General features: G+C 38.6%; 1 protein-coding gene across 5 annotated transcripts in view; it reads right to left on the reverse strand.

Annotated features, from left to right (window-relative positions):
- The window catches only part of RPS6KC1 (ribosomal protein S6 kinase C1), a 98,246-nt gene that overhangs the window by 48,699 nt on the left and 27,046 nt on the right, over positions 1-22,501 (reverse strand). For 4 of the 5 annotated variants that reach the window (XM_060692492.2, XM_034427798.3, XM_034427800.2 and 1 more), the window contains 2 exons: positions 5,623-5,744; positions 1,960-2,052 (listed from right to left, as the gene is read on the reverse strand). In XM_060692492.2, coding sequence (XP_060548475.1) covers positions 1,960-2,052; positions 5,623-5,744 — 215 coding nt within the window. Of the gene's footprint in view, positions 1-1,959; positions 2,053-2,709; positions 2,859-5,622; positions 5,745-22,501 lie in introns of those variants that run through there. The other variant, XM_060692495.2, reaches the window with a different exon arrangement.

Here is a 22,501-nt window from a genome sequence, read left to right on the forward strand (position 1 = left end):
GAATGTAGCAGCAGAAAGGGGAATTGTTATATTGGTAACAAGTGATCATACTGAACATATTTCATATACAATATTTAAATCAAACCTCATTTTTCTCCTGCTTCCACCAACCCTTGCAATGCCAGTTTTGGACTATAGCCCTTCAATGGGCAGGTACATCCCAAGGCCCCCAAAAAGGTTGTGTACTACTGGCCTATAGACAATGATTGATTAATATGATAATTAATCACAAGGATAACAGTGCAAAGATGTAATATAAAACAATAGTAGAGGTATGTATCCATTTATTCTGAGGGACATCTTATTCCCCCAGACACTTGGCTAGATATAAATTGTTGCCACACAAATCATTCTTTTCATGGACATTATGGCCACTGTCATAAATCTAAAGCCAGTTTTAACATAAAAGGCAGTCTTACTCTCTCAGATGCACATACATACCCAAATTGGAATCCCCTTCCTATTTGCTACATACAGATTATAATATAATAAGTTTGCTAGGGTTTAGATTAAACTGGTTCACCTTCAGCAACCAATTGGCCATTCCTGATTTGATTAGCCCATTTGCTACAAGGATTACCTTGAGTCAGCCAAAATCCCACAGGCTGGCTGCATTTTTTTGTTCATTTTATTAACAAGAAAAAAAACAAATATACTGTTTAGTGGTTGGTTCTATCCTAGTCACTCTAATCCATTCCGCTCCCTTCTCACTTTTAGCAAATGTGTTCCAAGTTCAGATTCCACTAGAACTTAGTCTCTGATACTAGTTCACATACCATCAGGCATTGTATAATATTTTTAAGAAGACTAAGAATGTTTAGTATCCAACTGAAATATATTTTTCTATAACTATCTTGAAAAGGCATTTTAACTCTCTTAAGGAACTCATGGAAGATGATAGCAACACATAAACATTGTATATTTATTCCTTGGATTTTTATACATTAATATTTCTATAGTTTCTTCCATATTTGTCCTAGGAATTTTGCAAATCTATTTCAAAAATTCAAGCAATCCTAAAATCTGATTATCTATCAATAACTAATCAAAGTTATGAATGAATTGGCACTGGAACCAAGGATTTTCAACATTTAGCTCAAAAAGCTGGCTAAGCAATACCAACTATTTGCCATCAGTATCTTTCTTTATAACCTATTATTAACCCAGTTTCATTTGATAACACAATATATAGCACCGCTAAACATCAACAACCATTTTTAGACTTTTATATCCTGCCTTTATTATTTTTATAAATAATAGATGATGACTGTGGTGGTTGTTTCATGGTTTGAAAGAAAACGACTGGCCCAAAGTCGCCCAGCTGGCTTTCGTGGCTTACATGCCAAAGGCAAATCTAGAACTCATAGTCCCCTGGTTTCTAGCCTTGTGCCTTAACCACTAGACCAAACTCATAGCAGCTGCATTTTAGGTATTTCAGTTATCCAAATCTCATTCATTATTTGTGTCATCTGGAGATTTGAGGAAAGAAGAACCAGCAGACCTAAAAAAAGGTTAAATAATTGGCTCTACTAAAAAGGTAGTAAACAATACTGAAGAAATTCTTTGTTGGTACTTGACCTTAGTTTTTGAGTTAGGGCTGCCAGCTTTTCAGTGGCTGTCGAATTTTCCAACTTGCCTTCTTTCAAAGTTGTTTGTCCCCTGATACCATCTTGGCAACTTTCTGAAAGTGCGCAGAGCAATTCTTTTTAAAATCAAGGCCCTTCTCACAGAATGGAACCAAACATAATTCTTTTACTCAAATATATTTTGCATGACCTTACATGAATTGCTTAGATAAAAGCCTTTCTTTTCCTTCTACTTTTGTTATTTTAAAGTGCAGATGCATTTGAGTCATTTTCCTCCTTTGTTTCATATCCTTAAGAACCGCAGCTTCAAAGACAGAATGTCAGCATGCAGTCGATTTATGACTGAACTCTTGAAGAGACACTGAAGAATTACCTTGTCAATCACCCCAAGGACTCGAAAGGCCTTCAGTTCCTCGGCAGGGCTCCTTAGGTTCCAAGAGGGCCTTGAACTTAGTGATCCTGGAGGCTAATGGAAGATATCAAAGATTACAACATCAATCAGGGTGGTACTTGAAGGAAGGTTGCCTGCTGAAGCAAATGCCAGGCTGAAGGAAACTAAATTTATCATAAATCAGAGGGAAGGCAGATGAAAGAAGTTTTCTGTTTGTCCTTAATGCAAAGGAGGGGAAAATAAGTTGATAGTAAATAATTTGCAAGAGATGAAAATGGATATAGGGCAAAAAGGAATATTAATATTTTTTAAAATATTCACAATTCATACAGTTCCTAGTTCTTTGTGCAAGCAGGAAAACTCGAGTACAATGCTGGAGAAGTTATTCATACACACTATTACTCAAATTCTAAAGGAACAGAAACGGGGTCATAAAATAAAGCAAATCCATAAATAATATTGTGTGCGATGCCTTAACTTGGAAGAAAGTTTGAGGAGAAGTACACTTGTTACTAAACAAATAAATTTATTTTTAAGTGTTCAACCTTGATGAGATCTACTACAGAATTCCAAGGAATGTATTACACTATGAATACAACAAATGACCCATAAGTAAAGCCACATAATTGAATATTAATCTTCCTCATTACAGACTGTCATTTTCCTCATCTAAATGGAAGCATTCTTTCTCCTTGTCATCTTCAGTTGCCTATCATCTTTATAATCACCAACCTGATGGCAATACATGCCACTGAAAACTGCAATCTGAAATAGAATAGGCCACTTTACACTTCTGGGCACTACCACCTCAGTCCTCTACATAAGTTGCCCAGTTTCCAGAACTAAGGACTAACTTATGTAGACAAGAATTTGCCTCATTAAGTCATAAGAGCTTATGACTCTCATTAAGTCATAAGAGCTTATGATGTGACCTAAATCTAGGTTTAGTATTGAGGAAACACACTAGGGAACTTCTCCAGTGAAATCACAGAAAGTCTTATTTTATTTTATTTTGTATAGCAGAACCACTGTTATTAATTTGCAAAAGAAAGACCACAAGTACAGTTGGTACTGCTAATGTAAATTAGCCATTCCAGATGACTAACTCTCATGAACAATTTTCTTTCCTGGGTTTTCTTACAAAAGTGCACCTAAGGTATAAACATCATTTAGCAAAATTCAAGATCATTCAAAATACAGAAGAGAAGATTGAAAACTCACATACTCCTATTCATGCCCAAATACAGTTCATTAGGTGATACAGAACTGTTTACAATTGTTAAAATTATGTTTAAGGCAGATAATATTCTTTACAAGTATTTTCTAACTCATATTCAGGGCCATAATCAGAGAAAACCCAGGTTTGATGTTTTTCACATATTTAAATTACTCTATTTTTGTTCTACTATCACAAGCCACTCTGTACATAACATTTCATGAGAAAGTGAGGTAAAATCTGAATGAAGAAAACTAATATAAATTAAGGCTGCCTGTAAATATGAAATTAATTATAGTAGCAACATTCCTTCTGATATGGCAGCTTAAAAGTGGGGTATGGGTTCTTCTTATATGGAGGCCAGTCTAATGGCTGATTAGGAAATTTATCTTTCATTAAGCAGATCAGTATTATAAGGCTAGAAAGAACCCTAAGAGAATTTTAACTTCAGTCTCTGCTATGGCTAGGTCCCCCTTCACACATATGCACGTCTACAAATTAAGTTAAATTAAGCAGTCCACAGGAATAGGGGGGACTGAGGAATCCTTCGAAGCTTACATGAAGACTTCTATTGCAGAAGAGTTTTCCCCCAGTTTTTTCTCTCTCAATGAAAACAAGCTTAAAAAGCAGATTAATTGCTTTTCAGTTCAATAGATTATTCCTCTGTATGCTCACCCTGCACCATTCCCCTATCTCCACTGAAGAGCTTGAACTATTATCAGGATTGTTTAAAGTAAAGCCAAAGACTCTGTGGTCATTTTGTGATCCAAATGGGGAACTGAAATTTTAACATTTCTTCACCAGTGCAATCATCAACAATCACACAAGAGCTGTAGAAAGGATTCCAAGAGTAAGAAGAAAATGGTCCCAGGGAGGTTCATTGTATTATTTTATTATATTGTTGCTGTTACTAAAGTAGAGTAAAGCCAAGATTTGTCAAAAGCTCTTGGGCTTGGAGTTCGAAAAAATACAGCAATTTCAATACTACAAATGCTGTACTAGTTCTATCTCTTTTGTTAAAAAAAAAATCCATGTAAAAAAATCATAGTATCAGAAAGTTTCAGTATTCAGAGATGACCATCAAGACATTCTTTATCACATCTCTATAGGATACTGTCTTTTCTTCAATGTTCCCAATCTGCTTTCTCCAAATCTGATCTCGTTATCATTTCACTTTATCTCATATTACATGTTTCTGCACTGTTTTGCATTCTAAGTGCAGCATTTTTTGTTTTAACAAACTGACTTCATGGAAAGCTCAATCTGATCAGGACCAAAGCATTGTTCTGATGCTTTCTCTCCTTCTCCTCCCAGGAGGAGAGGAGTTTAATAAATCCCCACTGGTATCAGTGAATCAGAGCACAGAGAAAAGCCATAGAGATGATTACGGGACTGGAGGCTAAAACATACGAAGAATAGTTGCTGGAATTGGGTATGTTTACTTTAATGAAAAGAAGGACTAGGGGTGACTTGATAGCAGTGTTCCAATATCTAAGGGGCTGCCACATAGAAGAGAGAGTCAACCTATTCTCCAAAGCTCCTGAAGGGAAGACAAGAAGCAGTGGATGGAAACTAATCAAGGAGAGAAGCAACTTAGAACTAAGGAGAAATTTCCTGACAGTTAGAACAATTAACCAGTGGAACAACTTGTCTCCAGAAGTTGTGGATGTTCCAACACTGGAAGTTTTTAAGAAGAGATTGGACAACAATTTGTCTGAAATGGTATAGGGTTTACTGCCTGAGCAGGGGATTGGACTAGAAGACCTCCAAGTTCCCTTCCAATTTGGTTATTCTGTTAATCTTTTGCTTAGCAATGTTAATTTCAGGAACACAGAACACATTCCAGATTGGATTGCAGCAAGAGAAGAATTAACACTCCGTGCTTACCACACCAGGATCCCAATCTGAGACAATCCCGTCCCTAATTATTTCTTTAATACACACATAATCTGTAGTCAAAATAACAGATTGCCTGATCCTCACAAATAAGATCTAAGGATTACATCCATCTTCTCTAAATTCAGGGTTACAGAAATCTCTCTAGCAATTTACTTGTTCTTATCTCACTAACAAGGAAAAAATTAAAAAGTGTTTTCCTTAGCTATGTATAATGATGCTAATGCTGATCTTGGCTGTGGTATTCTTTCTTAACTAATAATGGATAAATATGTAACATTTCTGAAGAATCAGCTAGGACCAGAAGACTGTGGGATATTTTCCTTCACTATGTTTTTAGCCCTTTATTCCATATATGCATGCATTTATTTATCTAGCATAAACCATATTCATTTATTTATCTATCACATTTATATTTTTGATACTGTTAACCATAAAGAAATTCAATCAGTTGTGAAGGAGACACAACATATGTCCATATGTGTACACCAACACAAGAAAATTAAATTATTTTAGAAATAAAAAGAACCTACACCAAGTATTGAGCCATCTTCTGATGAGGATCTACAGTAAATGCTGGAAATTTTTTCTGCTCTCATCAGATATTCTGAAGTCTTCCTCTTCACTGCTTCACGACGAGTTGGACTTGATTCTCCTGTGTACCATAAAGGAATATATTTATAAGCCTGAAACCTCTGCAACAATTTCTTTTTCAGTTATGGTCTGAGAAAAGTGGTCACAATAGAAGTTTTAATGCCTTGTTGCTCCTATCACCAAATGGTTACCATAGGATGTTCATCAAAAATTGGCTACTGTAGTAAGATACTACATCACTAGACAAACGTCTGTGACAACGTCTGAACACCAAAAACCCAAAATAATGCTACTGAACCCATTTTTTTTCTGTAATAGCATCCTATTTCACAGAAAGTTTATGGAAACATTTTCACCCTCCACTCCAATCATACAAGATCTACTTATCCCAGCCTTCACTTTTTTTCTATAGAACTGTTCTACAGATTCCCTAATATGATCCACTGTAGCCCTTCCAATCCTAGATCCCGTTTAAGTGTTTTCTCTTCCCACCTTATTTTTATTTGTTTATATATCAAATTTAGTGAGAGCTTAAATGGACTCCAGAGGATTTATTTATTTATTACATGTATTTATATGCCGCCCTTCTCCCGAAGGACTCAGGATGGCGAACACAAGTTAAGAAACATGTACAATAAAATCCCATTTTAAACCAAATAACTAATTAATAATAAATAATAAAACCCGGAATCAGAGTCAGCCTATTTGCTTGAACAACCAAGTCTTCAGGTCCCGATGGAAGGAGCGGAGATCAGGAGCCGTCCGGAGCTCAGTAGGTAACTCATTCCAGAGGGTGGGAGCACCCACAGAGAACGCCCTATCCCTGGGCACCGCTAGACGACATTGGCTCGCTGTCGGAACCCTAAGGAGAACGGCCCTATATGAGCGAACAGGACCGTGAGAGGCAGGCAGGAGAAGGTCCTGCAAATATCCCGGACCTAAGTCATGTAGGGCCTTATAGGTGAGAACCAGCACTTTGAAGCGGATCCGGAGAACCACTGGTAACCAGTGCAGCTCACGCAGGAGGGATGTTATATGGGAGTAACAAGGGGCTCCCGTAACAACCCGTGCAGCTGCATTCTGGATCAGCTGGAGTCTCCGGGTGTATCTCAGGGGCAGGCCCATGTAGAGGGAATTGCAGGATGGTAGAGGACAGGAAGGCCTGGAGGAACGTTGTCCACGGGACCGCAATGGGTCGGACATAACTTCACAACTAACAACAACAATCAAATTTAGAACCCGCTCATCTCACTCAGATCTGTAAAATCGCTCACATCTCACAGAGATGTGAATTTGATATATGCCTCTAAATTTTATAGGAAAAAAAACATATTAAAATCTGATACAGGTAGTCTTCGATTTACAATAGTTCATTTAGTGACCGTTCATAGTTACAACAGCACTGAAAAAAGGGACTTTTGACTGTTTTTCACACTTATGACTCTTGCAGCATCCCCAGGATCACATGATCAAAATTCAGACACTTGCGAACTGACTCACATTTATGACTGTTATAGAGTCCCGGGGACATGTGATCACATTTTGCGATCTTCTGACCAGCAAAGTCAATGGAAAAACCAGATTCACTGAACAACCGTGGTACTAATTTAACAACTGCAGGGATTCACTTCACAAGTGTGGCAAGAAAGGTCGTAAAATGGAGCAAAATTCACTTAACAAATGTGTCACTTAGCAACAAAAATGTTGGGCTCAATTGTGGTCATAAATCGAGGACAACCTGTATTTCAATAAAAGGAGGCCATTAAAACAAGGATAGAATAATCCAAGTTAAAAGGGGAGGGGGAGGGTTCTCCAAGTATTAACCAATCCCAAGGTTCCGTGTTCCTCTGAGATCCCCATGAAAGTCAACAAAGCCAAATCTTCAGACTCTTCCAAAAGTAGAGTGGGCTCTTGCCTTGAGCTATTGCAATTTATTTTCCTCTCCATTCCAATGTTAGTACAAATACATCCCCATGAGATAAATGAGAAATGTTTGCCAGTGTTTCCGTAAAATCTTGCCTGTAATATATAAAACCAATCAATCTTCAAACTCACACTCCTATATAAAAACAAATTTTCACAAAATTTAGCCGTCTAGCATAGAGGGGTAGGGAGAGGGGAGAAGCATCTTCACACTAGATATAACCAATAAAAAGTATGTTTTCATTTTTTTAGGATTTTATGATGTTCTAACGGGTGGCTTAAACCCTCGGATTCCTAGGGCACTTTTTTAAACTTAAAAGCTTAAAAATAGGCACTCATATACCCAGAAACAAAAAGACATTCCAAAATCTAGGGATTAGCTATATAATGTTTAGTAGGTTATGATAGCACCAAATTCAATTAGTGAATTCTATCCTTTTTTGTTCCTCCTTTCTACTTTTCTCAGATACTGACTCACTGGACTTAGAAGTGTTGCCAAATTTTAGATTTTAATTTTTTAATTTCAACACATCTCTTACATGTGTTGAATGTTATACATAATTAATCAGTTAATATCTCACAATGTAAATAATTTTAATGTGCTATTTTCAGTTATTTCTTGTTTCTCCTTAAATGAAAGAACTATAATACCAATTCTTTATAACAATTTTTGGCCCTGTAATAATAACAACATCCCTGCAAAAAAAAAAAACCAACCTCTAATTATATTGCTAAAAACATTAAAAGCCAAAACTAATGATTTTCAAATATTCAAGTTCCTATTGCCTTCATGTGTCCTGAGATTTTCAACAGAATTTGAAGTCACGTTACTTCTGAATAATCCTTGAGATTTTTATGCTTTGAGATTTTTTTAAAACATTAAAAAAACACATTAGGAATATGTGTTTTTTTTTTTTTTTTAATTTGATTTATATGACGCCCTTCTCCGGAGACTCAGGGCGGCTTACAATGTGCTCAGCAATATGTGTTAGGTATATTAAAGCTTTTAATTAGTCTTTATAGCACAATCAAGCAAGGTCATCTTTCTTCAAACAAAATATTCATTTCCTATTTAGATGTCTTTCTTGATACCAGCAGATATTTGTGTTTCATTTGATGAAGATCAGAGGGTTTTTTTTTACCTGAATCAGACTTTTATAAATAAGGCAATGTTGGTTTATTTTTTTTTAAAAAGATCGTCCTCTGAAGAAAGATATAAAAAGTGTGATAATGCTGATGACAGAGACCTTCAAATAAAAACCCTTCGAGATTCCTCCGTTTCTCTCTCTCCCTCTCTCTCTCTCTCTCTGCCCATTTGCTATACTGCAGCTGTGCCTCGCACAAATTCACATGAATGAAAATATTTAGGCGAGAAACCACCCCCTTAGCTTGTTTTCCATATGACTTTCCTGTAATTATTTTGTAATCTGTTCGCACAACAATATATAAAAACATCTGCAAAAACAGGTAATTAATGTGTCAAGCTAAACTAATGCATTTTTATGGTGTCCATGCTTCGTCAACTGTAATTATAACTCTTTTTAAGCAAATGATGATGTGTTTGTTGCAATGTGAAAGTGGTTATTTTAGATGCTCTGTTCACCATTCCTGCAAACAGAATATTAAAAAAGAAAAGATGAAAAATAACTATACTGCTACCAAGCAACACATATAGGCTTCTAGCCATTTTTAGGTATTTGCTGCTTCTATTACAAATCATCCTGTACGTTTAAAAAAAAAAGGAGAATTTTATTTTATTTGCATCAGCAGCTAAGTGGATTTATATTTGCTGCAGCTATGCTAGCATAACACTTGGGTTCTCGCATCGTGGAAAGGATAAATATAGGCTCCTAGCCTGGCACCTGAGCCAGCTTCAAGTATGAAAAGGCCCCACAATCTTCTCAGTGAATATTGGTGAATATATGCAATGTTGATGACAAAAGTATTCTGAACATCTGGGACTAATTTCCATTTCCAAAAATATAAGAAGGGCCTTGTGAATTAAGCCAAAGTCATGTCTAGTCCAGAATGGACCCAACCAGGGGTATCTGAGAAACTTACCAAGAGATACAGAAAAGTTATAAACCTCTTCCATGTTTTTTTTCCCCAGCAGCTGGTTTTCCAGGCTTTCTGCCTAGGATTCTAAAATCAGTCATTAAGCCTAGTAGCCACTGTTAATCTGACCCTCCATGAATCTGTTCCAATTCTCCTTTAAAACTGTCTAAATGGGTAGCCATCATCACGCCTGAAGTTAGCAAATACCAGTCTGTGTCATGAAAAACAAAAAAATTGAATTCATATCAATTTTGAACCTCTGTCTTCTTTTACTTTGTGAATATACTTCTCATGTGGCTCAGAAGGGATTAATGAAGTTTGCTGTTTTTTTAAATTATCTCTAGTTTAGCTAGTTGTCCAAACTGTAAACTATGTTTGATTGTAATTATGGTTAATCAAAATAAAACAAAGTCATAAACTCTTAAATGAAGTTGGCTTCTTTCCATTTATCCAAGTTAAGAGTTATATTGTTCCTCCAAGGTCAGACAGCACAGCAAGCGGCAGTTAATCTGAAATGTAAAATAAAGGTTATGGATTTGTTTGGCTGGCTGCTGTGTTGAAGAAGGTGAGGAGACCATGCAAGGATAAAGCTTGTCTAGATTTGTTCTGCTGACTTTTACTAGGGATTAAACCTTATTTATCATTAAATAAATTACGAATAGTAGCAAAATAATATCATTAATAAAAATATTATCTGTACTGTCCACCAATGAAAAAGAAGAGTAGAATTAAATTAAGACATAGCATCATGTCTTAAATTCCCATTGTTTGTTTATAAAGATACACTGCTTTTTAATCAAATTGAACTCAGCATACAATAAGCACTATTGAAAATAGCAATGTGTAAAATTAGTTTGCCTATTTAGAGTAGCTAAATTAAAATATAGAATAAAAATTATGTCATTAAACCCCAAATTGATGGTACTATGTAACTGAATTTGTAAAGTGGAGCAAGCAAACTTTCTGCTGCTGAGGTCATGCTTATTAAAATCAGGCCGGAAGTGCTATCAGCAGCGAAGGCAGGAGTGCATTGGTCTCACTGGGTGAGGGATTAAAATGTGTAGCCCAGCTGATGAAAGGCTAAATTTATGGAGCAAACAAGGAATTAATTCATCTATTTGCATTTTATTTTAGCAAAACATAGGAAAAAACTGTACCACCAAACATGAGCATTTTTGCTTTCTAAAATTCAGCCACCCAAATTGAGAATACTTTGAAGGTTGCAAGATGGGGTTAAGTGGGGTTCTTGCAGGTGCAGATCGCCCACCCTGATATAGTGTGATACTCATACAACTCAGAAAAATAATAATCTAACACATGGACATGCTCATCATGTATGAAGCTCAACAAGTTTAGAGTAGTTCCGCTTTTAGAGAAGCTAATGAATATCCATTATGATGACATTTTATCTGGCAATATAGCTTTAAGTTGTCAGACAGTATATGTCAACAATGCATTCTTGTCACATTCATATACTTGGTCCATAATATATTATTTATGGAGTAGCTTAAAAAATTTAAGAGATGTGTAAACCTAAATACGAAATGCTCACTTATTTAGAATTGTTAATATCTATTTTACAACCACTGTCAATTTAATGCTTTGCACCTTCATTCTACCAATGGAACTAAGAGATATTAATTTTTAAAATTATTATACAGCCAGCAAAAAAGTGACAAGACAATTGAAACCTAAATGAGATTTTTTTTTTTTTTTGGTGTGTATGTGTCAAACGACTTTCCTCAGTAGGCTTCAAAGCCAATGGAAAATCGGAAAAACTGTTTGTTTTATCAGTGAAGGTCTCTGCTTGTTAATTTCACAGCAGAAGCTTCAGGGCTCAACAATGGCAAGTGGGACCAGGAATCCTCAGTGCAGAAGTTCATTAATTCAGGAGGGACCAAGGTTAATTTGCTCATCAATAAGTGTCAATGACATAATAAAGTGTTGGGGGTTGTTGTTTCTCTAAGCAGATGACACAAAATATTTAACTTTTTTTTTGTTTTTTGTTTTGTTTTTACTTTACCTTAATACCACTCCAATCTAAAAGACTTTGGGCCATGGACAAGATTATAATATAATTTATGATAATATGATTTATCTATAATAACATCATAATATAACATTATAAACTAAAAACAGAAACAAATATTAGACAAGCACCCATAATTCTTCACAAATGGCCAAATATTACTGAAATAAACGTCTTTGTGCTTTTTGAAATGTCAAGAGAATAACAGCAAAGTATATCCCCGTTAGGTAGAGGCCCCTACTGAAGAGGCCTGTCGAGTCCCCATCTGGGGCTCGCCATAACTGGAAGTGGTGGAGGTGGGGAGGGCACAGAGCAGCACACACCAGGGACGGCGATCTCAACAACCTGGCCAGGAGAGCAGTCCATTGACGAGCAGCTGGTTGGCGCCAGCGTGACATGTCCCGCCACCGCCACAGCACTGCGGAAGGTGGCTGAAACCCATAAGGCCCAGGCCAACAAAAAACAGGTGTCCCACAAGCCGTTTTGGGTGGGGAACCAGGTGTACCGCTCCACTAAATATCTCAGATTAAAAGTACCGTGCAAGAAACTAGGCCCAAAGTACCTAGGGCCTTTCCCAATTGTGCGGGTATCAATCCTGTAACCGTGGAACTGAAACTTCCACCCTTGCTGGGGAAGGTACACCCCGTGTTCCACAGCAGCCTCTTGAAATCTGTAGAAGAGGCCAACGTCAGGCCCCTTCTCCAGCCACCAGGGCCTGTAGGGGAGGAGAGATACGAAATAGAAAGAGTCTTAGACTCACGCCTCCATAGGGGAAAACTGCAGTACCTGATATGGTGGAAGGGGTAACCTGCCACTGACGCCTCATGGGTGGCGGAGTAGGATGTGCAGGCCCAGCGCCTGCTTAACAGGTTCCACAAGCACTATCCTGGCAAACCGGGTGGTGGGAATGCATGTCAGGGTGCTGTGCTTAACCCATCTATCTCCTATCTTCTAGGTGCGGTCCTGGTAGGGGAAAGCCGCCTGTCGAGTCCCAATACAAGGCTCACCATACCTAGGAGTGGTGGAGGTGGGGAGGGCACGGAGCAGCACACATCGGGGACGGCGATCTCAATGACGGGCGAGGCTGCGGCGGCAGGACACATCAGGCCAGCGCCAACCAGCCACTTGTCAGTGGGCCACTCTCCTGGCCGGGGCTTCGCAAGCGACACTGGCAATGAGACACATGGGTGGTATGAGGAGCAGGGAGGTGGCAGCGCGACACAGCCACTCGCCAGCTGATCACCCCTGCAGCTTGCACATGCCTCCAGCCAGGGTTCCCAGGAACCAGAAGCATGTCGCCAGCCATGCCGCTGTGACCAGATGTCAGCCACAGGCAGCTGGATGCTGGGCAACCGGCAGGTGTTTCAGGCTGGCCAAAGGGCGTGGCCCTGGACTATAAAGTGCACTGGGAGGCGAGAGCTCCCAGTGCTGACTTTGCATGGAGCTATGTGTTATACTCAACTTGTACCAAGGCTCCAGCCTATGGTTGGAGATTAAAGTCTGGGTTACGGAGCTGCTCTGTTTTCTGTGTGTTTGCTTTGATCCTCCATGGTCCGGGCCTGGACCTTTGAGAAGGCCTTTCTTCTGGTCCACATCCTTGCTATGGGGGTGGGACTTTGAGCAGGCCTTTTCTGTTTGGTAGGACTGGAGGGGCAGAATTATATTTAGCAAATTAATCCTTGATACAACCTGGCATCCTGCCATATACAATGGCAAATCTAGACAGCATATTAAAAAGCAGAGACATGATCTTGCCAACAAAGCTCTGTATAGTTTTTCCAGTAGTAATGTATGGCTCTGAGAGTTGGACCATAAGGAAGTCTGAGGGCCAAAGTATTGATGCTTTTGAATTCTGGTGCTGAAGAAGACTCTTGTGAGTCTCTTGGACTGCAAGAAGATCAAATGAGTCAATCCTAAAGAAAATCAATCATTATTGTTTTTTTAGAAGGACAGATACTGAAGCTGAAGCTCAAATACTAGCCACCTATTGAGAAGAGAGGACTCCTTGAAAAATACCCTGACATTGGGAAAGATTGAAGGAGAAGGGGACGGCAGAGAATGAGATGGTTAGATAGTGTCATCAATGCAATGAACATGAATTTGGGCAAAGTCCAAGAGAAAAATGGAGAGCAAGGGAGACTGGCGTGCTATTATGGTCCAAGGGCTTGCGAAGGGTCAGACACGAATTAGCAACTGAACAACAACCATGCTATATACAACTTTATAGAAGATAACCAGCATGTTGAACTGGGCTCAGAGGTCAAGTAAAAACCAATGGTAGCTTTGACTTCTTTGACATTCTCCTGTAGAGACTGTTTCAAGAGTCTTGAAGCCTGCCCACTCTTTGAGTTATCCTGAATCCAGACTTGATGGCTTCTGTCACTCTAACTCAGGGTTTCTCCTTCCTTGGGGAGGTGCAAATAGAGACCCAGGAAGAACCTCTGAGTTACACTGTTATACAGAATACAGAACAAGAGTTGGAAGGAGCCTTGGAGGTCTTCTAGTTCAACCCCCTGCACAATCAGGACACTCTATACCAGTGATGGCTAACCTTTTTGCCATCGCGTGCCAAAAGCGGGGGGGAGCACAGGGGGGGTAACGTGCCCGCGTGCCCACGCCCATAATTCAATGCGCCCCGCCCCCCACGCATGCGCACGCAACCCCCCTGCGCTCCCCCTTCTTTTGGCACGCAATGGCATGGTGGGACCGGTAGGCCCATTTTTCACTCTCTCTAGGTTCCAGAGATTTTCTAGGAGCCTGGGAAGGGCAAAAACGGCCTTCCCCACCCCTCCGGAGGCCCTCTGGAGGCCGGAAATGGCCCGTTTCCTGACTTCCGGTGGGCACAAAAGGCCCAAAAATCAGCTGGCTGGTGCGCGCATGCATCTGGAGGTGAACTAGGGCAACACTCGTGTGCCCACAGATATGGCTCCGCGTGCCACCTGTGGCACACATGCCATAGGTTCGCCATCATGGCTCTATACGGTTCCAGACAAATTGTTGTCCAATCTCTTCTTTAAAATCTCCAGGATTGGAGCACCTACAACTTCTGAGGGCAAGCCATTTTGATGAATTATTCTAGCTGTCAGGAAATTTTTCCTTAGTTGTAGGCTGGATCTTTCCTTGATAAGCTTCCATCTGTTACTTTTTATCCTGCCCTCAGGTGCTTTTGAGAATAAGTCAACCCTCTGTACTTTGTGACAGCCTCTCAAATATTGAAAGACTGCTATCATGTCGCCCTGGGTCCTTCTATTTGGAAGACTAGACATACCCAGTTCCTGCAATCCACCTTTCCCGAAATTTCTTTGTATTGTTTTCATTGTTCATTTTGGTGTGGGATTTTTAGGGGAAGTGTTTACTTACAAGAGGAGTAATGGCAAAAAGGTTAAGAACCCCTGCCCTAATTAGTGCTTGGCAGTTTAAGGATTTAGGTAAGCAGGGATATCTCTCCCTCTTCTCCTCCCCCTCCCCCTCCCCCCCTCCCTCTCTCTCTCTCTCTCTCTCTCTCCCCGTGTGTGTGTGTGTGTAAAAGAGCAAATGTTCATTGTGACAGTAATGTTTTGCTGCTACTTGAAATTCATTGGGTCTCCATGTATTCCACAAGAACCTAATGTGCTTCCATGTTTGGTTGAAAGTGATTTCAGTGTTTCAGTGAACTGTAAACCAGATCACAAAATGTATGTCACAGGGGCTTCTTCCTTTCATTTAGCATCTCTCAAGATACAAGTAAAATTAGCTTTCTGAAACAATAAGGCATTCTTATTTGGACTGTTATTTAACAAACACAGTTAAACTGGCACGAGATAACTTTGTAAAGGCTACCTGCAGTTATTGTTGAATTTCAGTCCCTGGGATTTTAATCAACTGGGTGAGAGGGGGGAAAGCCCTCCTCAGAAATAGCTTCTCTATTTTGATAAGGAAATAAAAATGTGTCAAACCTCTTCTTCTTCCAGAGTAAGTTCTGGAGTAAACAGGAGGAGGTTATTTTCAAATCCATGTTCCAAGGTTGCTCAGCCAGGCCCCAATCACAGCGGCAGAGAACAAGTGAGAAGAGTGAAAAGGATTCCAGTCCCCTGTGCATTCTGTTCTGGAAGAAGCGCTTTCAGCCCAGCACAGAAAAAATGGCCAAGAAACAGAGTAGCATAAGAGGAACTTGTTAGACAACAAAGAGGAACCCAGCAGACGCCTGATCCTGGGAAATCAGCTTGAACAGGGAATGCGCATTCAATACAGGGACTGCAGGAAAAATATTTGCATTACACATTTCCTGGAAGATATTGCAAAGCCTGTAGTTTTTCCTCCTTTTCAAACCGCCACTTTAAATAACTATCATTTCAATCTAGGTATAACTTGATGCAAAGCACTTCTATATAAGAAATAAAAGGAAACCTACTGCAAGAAAATCATGCGTGTGCTTCATAAGCCATAACTGTAATCTGTAGAGAGTGGGTATACTCCAGAATCAGTAATGGGATTCAAATCCCGTCACCACTGGTTTGCTCGTGGGGGCACATGCAGAAACGTCCAAGTAGGTGAGCGGACGCTCCCCCCGCCCCCGCCGCTACAGGTTCACCCGATCCGGGGTGAACCAGTAGCAACCCACCACTGTCCAGAATGCTCTGTGAGAAGCAAGGGTCTTCTGGTCCTTAATAAAAACGTTTGCCTTCCAGTTTTGCATGATGACACACAAGGCAATTGATTAAAAAAAAAAAACAACCAACAACATCCATACAGAAAGTAATAGTAAAAAAATACCAACAGTGAAAATTCTTTCATTGGAAAGAATTTTCAAAATCTGCTTCTGGCCTCCTTTCCAACCCATCAATAAAAGTGGGGAAGGGATTGATGTGATGCACAGTTCATTTGAGGACTTACTAGAAAGAATCAATTAACAAAAAGGGTATTCGCTAAATCAGAAGGCAATAAATGGGCCTGGAGGGTTGTACCAACCTTAGGCTGCTCTTCATATTAATAAACTCCAGCATCAGTTTTACAGATGGTCTAGATCATGTCCTTCTCTACAACTGGTGTAGCAAATTTCAGCCAGAATCCATGAGGTTTTATAGCGATCTTCCCTACTCTGATGCCTTCTGGATGTGCTGAGATTTTAATCCCCAGGATTCATAGGGTGGGCAAGACATTAAGGGGCAGGTGACATCCAAATACATAGAAGGCATCAAGTTGGTGACGGCTGATTCAGGGCATCAGTTTGAAGGAGGCATGCAGGCAGCTAGAAAACCATTCTGTAGAAACACAGAGGCCTGAATCAGATTTGATACTAAAAAATATTTTAGCTAATATCTTTGCATACTGTACACCAGAATTTCATCTACCTGCTAGATGAGGAGGGGGAGTTTGGGGGGAGGAGACGTCATATTTCCTTTTTAATACCGTGCTAGGGACTGTACTCCTGGTGAAATATTGAATTTAAGCTTAATTAAAATTAAATTATTTAAATACAGTTCACATAATTACTCTCCACTTGGTTCTGAAAACAAAAAACAAACCCCAAAACACAACACTGCTGAAAATTTTGTCATCTTGCTGCCAAATCTGAGTGGAGCCAGGAAAGATACATGCAGCACGTACATGTAGCACATAGGCTCTCCGACTCCTATTACAGAATCAAAAAAAGAGGTCCAGAAGTAGGCTAATGGAAGCAGCATAGATTCTGGGAACAACAAAACTAGGTTCTTTCATTAGCCTGAAGGATTACTGCGTGTCCTTGATTAAACCTTAACCTTGCTGTCGGCAAAAATCAAAAGTCCAGATGAATAGCTAGGCCTTTCCAAATCAACACTTTGATTTCTGAGCAGGGAGAGCATTTCATAATTGGGGTGCTACAGCCAAGAAATCCTGCTGTATCTCCATATACTGTACTACTCCCAATGGGAGGATGCAGAGAATAATTCTTTGGTAGATCTTAACATTCTGGTTTATAAAGGAAAGGGTGTTTTAATATTGAAATTTTAAGCAGCAAAAGATATTTTGAAAATAATCATTAGCTTCTATTGATATAGGTATTTACAAAATTTTTGCATCCATCCATCCATCCATCCATCCATGTATTTTAATTAGATTTTTTTTTTCTTTGCTTCCTTCAGGATAACCTCATGAATCTTCCAGGACAGTTCCCCTCTCTAAGTGTATTTATTTGTAAATTTTATTAATATCAATCTTGTGAAGGTTGAAGCATTTCTGGCAACCTTGGGAGCATTCCAAAGACATCTACATGCTCGTGGAAGAAGACAAAATAAACTTAGCTTGAAATTTATTTTTATGCATTTAACACTGCAGCATGTGTAACTTTCTACTAAAATACAGAATACAGAATAACAGATTTGGAAGGGACCTACCCTGCTCAGGTAGGAAGCCCTATTCTATTCCAGATAAATGGCTGTCCAATCTCTTCTTAAAAACCTCCAGTGATGGAATACTTACAACTTCTGGAGGCAAGCCATTCTACTGATTGATTGATTGATTGATTGATTGATTGATTGATTGAGATTGATTGATTGATTGATTAATCTCACTGACAGGAAATTTCTCCTTAGTTCTAGGTTGGAGTTCTCTTATTTATTTGTTAAATTTATTTGCTGCCTATCTCACTGTGAGGCTATTCTAGACAGCTTTCTTTTTTTCTCTCTCTCTTTATTAAGTTTCCATCGGTGACTTCTTGTGTTACCTTCAGATGCTTTGGAAAATAAGTTGACACTCTCCTCTCTGTGAAGCCCCCCAAATATTGGAAAACTGCTATCCTGTCATTCCTAGTCCTTCTCTTCAGACACACAAACACACACATACACACACATATCCTATGATTTAAAATTAGGACACATTTAATATATTAAAGGAACAATTATTGTCATGACAAAACAAACAAATTAATCAGACTAATCCTACTTCTAACTTATTTTACTGATATATAAAGCCTCCTTTTTTCTAGAGTATCCCTAATGAAAAGAATTTGGGTGAAGTGGTTAGGACTCAGAAAGCAGCTTCTCAGTTCTCAACCAAAGCTTAATATATGATGCATTTCACCCTATAGTGACAGGCCGATCACTTTTCTTGGAAATGCTTCTAAGTGAAAAAGTGACAAGGGAGAGTAAGCAACATCTACAAAACACAGCTATGGTTTTCAAATAACTCAGAGTAAATTTCTTGAGTCCTGAGAGCCAGTTCTGGCAATATTCAGTTAGCTAACTTCATGACCAACATTTCCTGGTAGAGCACAGTCCTTGTTGAAAGGTTACAACTAAGGAAATACCATATTTCTTTACTTTTCTGTTTCTCTTATTGGACTAGGGGCAATTTTTTGTTGAAAAAATGTTTTATGTAAAGAGAGTAAAATAAAAACACAGGAGTCTATCAATGGGCAGTGTTATGTGATGAGGATATTCTGATCACAGCTGGCTCCTTTAATAAATGTGCATGCAGCACATTTACTTTTGCCACAGATGTGCATTGTTTTGCTTCATCCAATTATTCTCCTTCATGAAAGTATTACCTTTATCCATTCTTGTTTTTTTTTCTTTTTTCCTAATAAAATTTTATTACAAAATATATTTGGACTTCAAAATCTCTCTTAATTTCAATCAGAGACTGATTTTACTCATAACACTCCCAAATAAATCTGACATTTTTTACCAGAAACTCTATAAAATGTAGTCTTTAAAGAAAGGGGTAGTGAGGACATATTTATCCCCTGAATTTGGAGTAGTAAAGGCACTTTTGTTTGTATTTGGCTGCCACAAATATCCAATGCATTCCTTACAAGAAAGCTACTAATAACCTTTCCTGTTCAGGAGGTGAGAGAATGAAAGGCCCAGAAACATCCCCTTGAGTTAATATCTCCTTAACTCAAATACTTAGTTTCCTGGGATTGATGTAATGGTATGTGGGAATGACTGCAGGAGACAAGAGGGAGAGCTGCAGACTGGCCAACCAGTGTATAAAAGATATTTCAGGCCATAGAAGGTAGGACTTGGGGAAAATGTTTCAAAGGGATTGTCCCTAGTTTTCTGAAGAGTAAAAGGAAAACATTACACAGCTTATATTAGATAATTAGACAGCTAACATGTGGACCTAAGAAAAGAAGTGGCTTCTTTAAGGACCTGTCAACAGATACAGTGACTGTGGCCAGAAAACTGGTCCAAACTGTTCTTCCCATTTCAAATACATTTTAACTTTTTGCCTTAAGGAACAAAAAGTCCTACAATGGTCTGGCAAGAGCTTCCTTGAACAACATCTTGCTCACTGCTACCAACTTACTTCTGTCACACGAAGGCACAGAGAACTGTTAATCAGCAGAGGATGGAGCGCATATAGGCTTGGTGAAGGCACTATTAAATTATTGGCAAAGCTGATCAGGAATTTGGGACCTATAAGCTTAACGTATCTGAAGGGTGTCAGCTTGGAGAAATCTTCCTTAATGGATCAGAGCTTCTTGGTATATAAATTACTACAAGGAAGATCCTCTGAAAATAAAACGTTTGAAAACCACTTCCACCATCCTGAATGGGAATTAAAGAATATCAAAAATGTTGTTTTAGAAAAGGACACTGTTAACTAATGTTATCTTCAGGAAGACACAAAGGATTATATAAAATACTATACTCTGGAAGCAACTACAATTCAAGTATCCCAAAGCAGGCTGGCACTGGAGAGCAGTTTTTTATTTTATTAAAAAAACAAATGTTTCTATATCTGAAAGCAAGTTCAATACACATATGTCCAAGAATCAGTCCAAGATAAATGTCTATGAAGAAGAAAAACTGTACCTCTTTAGTAGGACACATACTTGGGACACCACCATCACCAAAGACAAGATTCAATTTCTAGCTAGTGTAGACTATACCAAGAAAAGTGAAACATGACTTGTTAAAATATGACAAATTGTAAAACAAAACAAGGAGAAGAAGAGGAGGGATTATCTATGTTCAGATATAGATATCAGATAAAGTTTGGGATATGCTTATTCTACGGGCTTGATGCCACCATGTGGCAGTAGCTTGTATTTGTATTTGTGTCTTTAGTAGAAAATGTAACCCTATTACTTTTTCAAGACATCAGCACACAATCCTAGGTAATGTTTGTGATCCCCAAATTAGGTTCAGCTGTAAAATAGTATCCTGGTTAGAAGTTAAAGGGAGAGACTGGAGAGAAGGATTTTAGAAAGATCAAGGACAGAGGTACCAGAAGATAGTTTCCTCACAACAAAAGGCAACAAGAATGGAGAAAGTCATTTGAAGTCTCAGCCTTTCTTCCAGTTTTTAACACAACTCTGGGGAGGGAAGCTGAAATAAGAGAGTTACTGACTCAAAGTCACCTAGTGAGATTTCTCAGCTGACAGTGGACTTCAACCAGTGAATCTCCAATCCAAATACACACCATAACTAACATTATGTTAGCTCTCATTATTATTATTATTAAGGCAGCATTATTAATTGTAATTATATTGCTACATAATGTTATAGAAAACTAGAACAGCTTAGGTGCTGGAGTAGAACTGGAAAGATTGAAGTTCTAGTACCCCCTTAGGCATGGAAGCAAGCTGTGAAATCAAGTTGACCTTGGACCAGCCATTTCCTCTCAGCTTAAATCAATGCCAAGCTCTGCAATAAGCAGCTGATAAACAAACCCTCTCATCACTGTTTCTTGGCTTAATAGCTTCACTGCAAAAACTAGGTGAGTACAGTCTTAAAAAAGCAGGCCCTGCAATCATGCAGGGCAAACAAGTAAGACGACTATTAGTACAGCATAGTATTTCTCTAGGTAGTATCAACAAATTCAATATACCATTATTATACACTTCCAGAATATGAACAAATACTGGCTGTAAATTTGTCCTCTGAAATAATATTCCCCCAGATATTTCTATGATGTCTATCTTTCCAGCCTTTAAAGAAAGCATTAAAGCATCTTCTATAACTTTTATTATACTGGTTCATAACTTAGTGTAGTTGCATAGATCTTCCTCTCTCTTTCTGCTGGTGGAGGAGAGAGTTTGGTTACTTCTTTGTGTGATGCTATCTTTTGGGTTTTATTGTTTATAGTATTGTTTTGTATGTTAAGCTGCCCAGAAGATAGGGTAGGGTAGAATAGGATGGATGGATGGATGGATGGATGGATGGATGGTAGGTAGGTAGATAGATAGATAGATAGATAGATAGATAGATAGATAGATAGATAGATAGATAGATCCATATATGATAGTACATAAGTCTCCAATTTTATTTGTGAAAGTATACTAGTTTCACTCATTAATTAATGTAAAAGCCTGGTGCAGAGGATGGAAACTATTCTGGCACAATTAGTTTGTTAAGAAACTTAGGACATCCAAAAATACTACCTTTCAGTTATCAATTCATATTCAGTGGAAAGGATTCTCTTATCCCCTAGAGAAAAATAGAAGACTTTGCCTTGAGCACCCCCCTGTGGGCTCAGATTAGAACTTCAAGAAAGGATTCTCTATATTGTGTTATAATAAATCTTGCTTGATATGCTGGGAACAATGTAGCGTCCCTCTAGAAGTTGTGTACTTCTCACGTTAAGCTTTACTTCTATTTCTGATTATTCATACTGGAGATTTGTTCTTAATTGTGTGAAATAATCATTATATGAAATAAAGTAACTTCAACTTATGGTTTATAAGGTGGTTTGTTTCTACAAACCAAAGAGATAAATAATACTATAGGCTCCGAACTATTGCTAAGTTGTGGTTAAATAAAATTGGAAATGAAAGCTTTGAAATTCTCATTGTAATATCTAAATGCAACCGTGGGGGGAAAATAAAGCGCCGACTGAATCATATG

Source organism: Pantherophis guttatus, chromosome 1 (genome assembly GCF_059756535.1).
Source record: "Pantherophis guttatus breed Tessera chromosome 1, ASM5975653v1, whole genome shotgun sequence".
Taxonomy (NCBI): Eukaryota; Metazoa; Chordata; class Lepidosauria; order Squamata; family Colubridae; genus Pantherophis; species Pantherophis guttatus.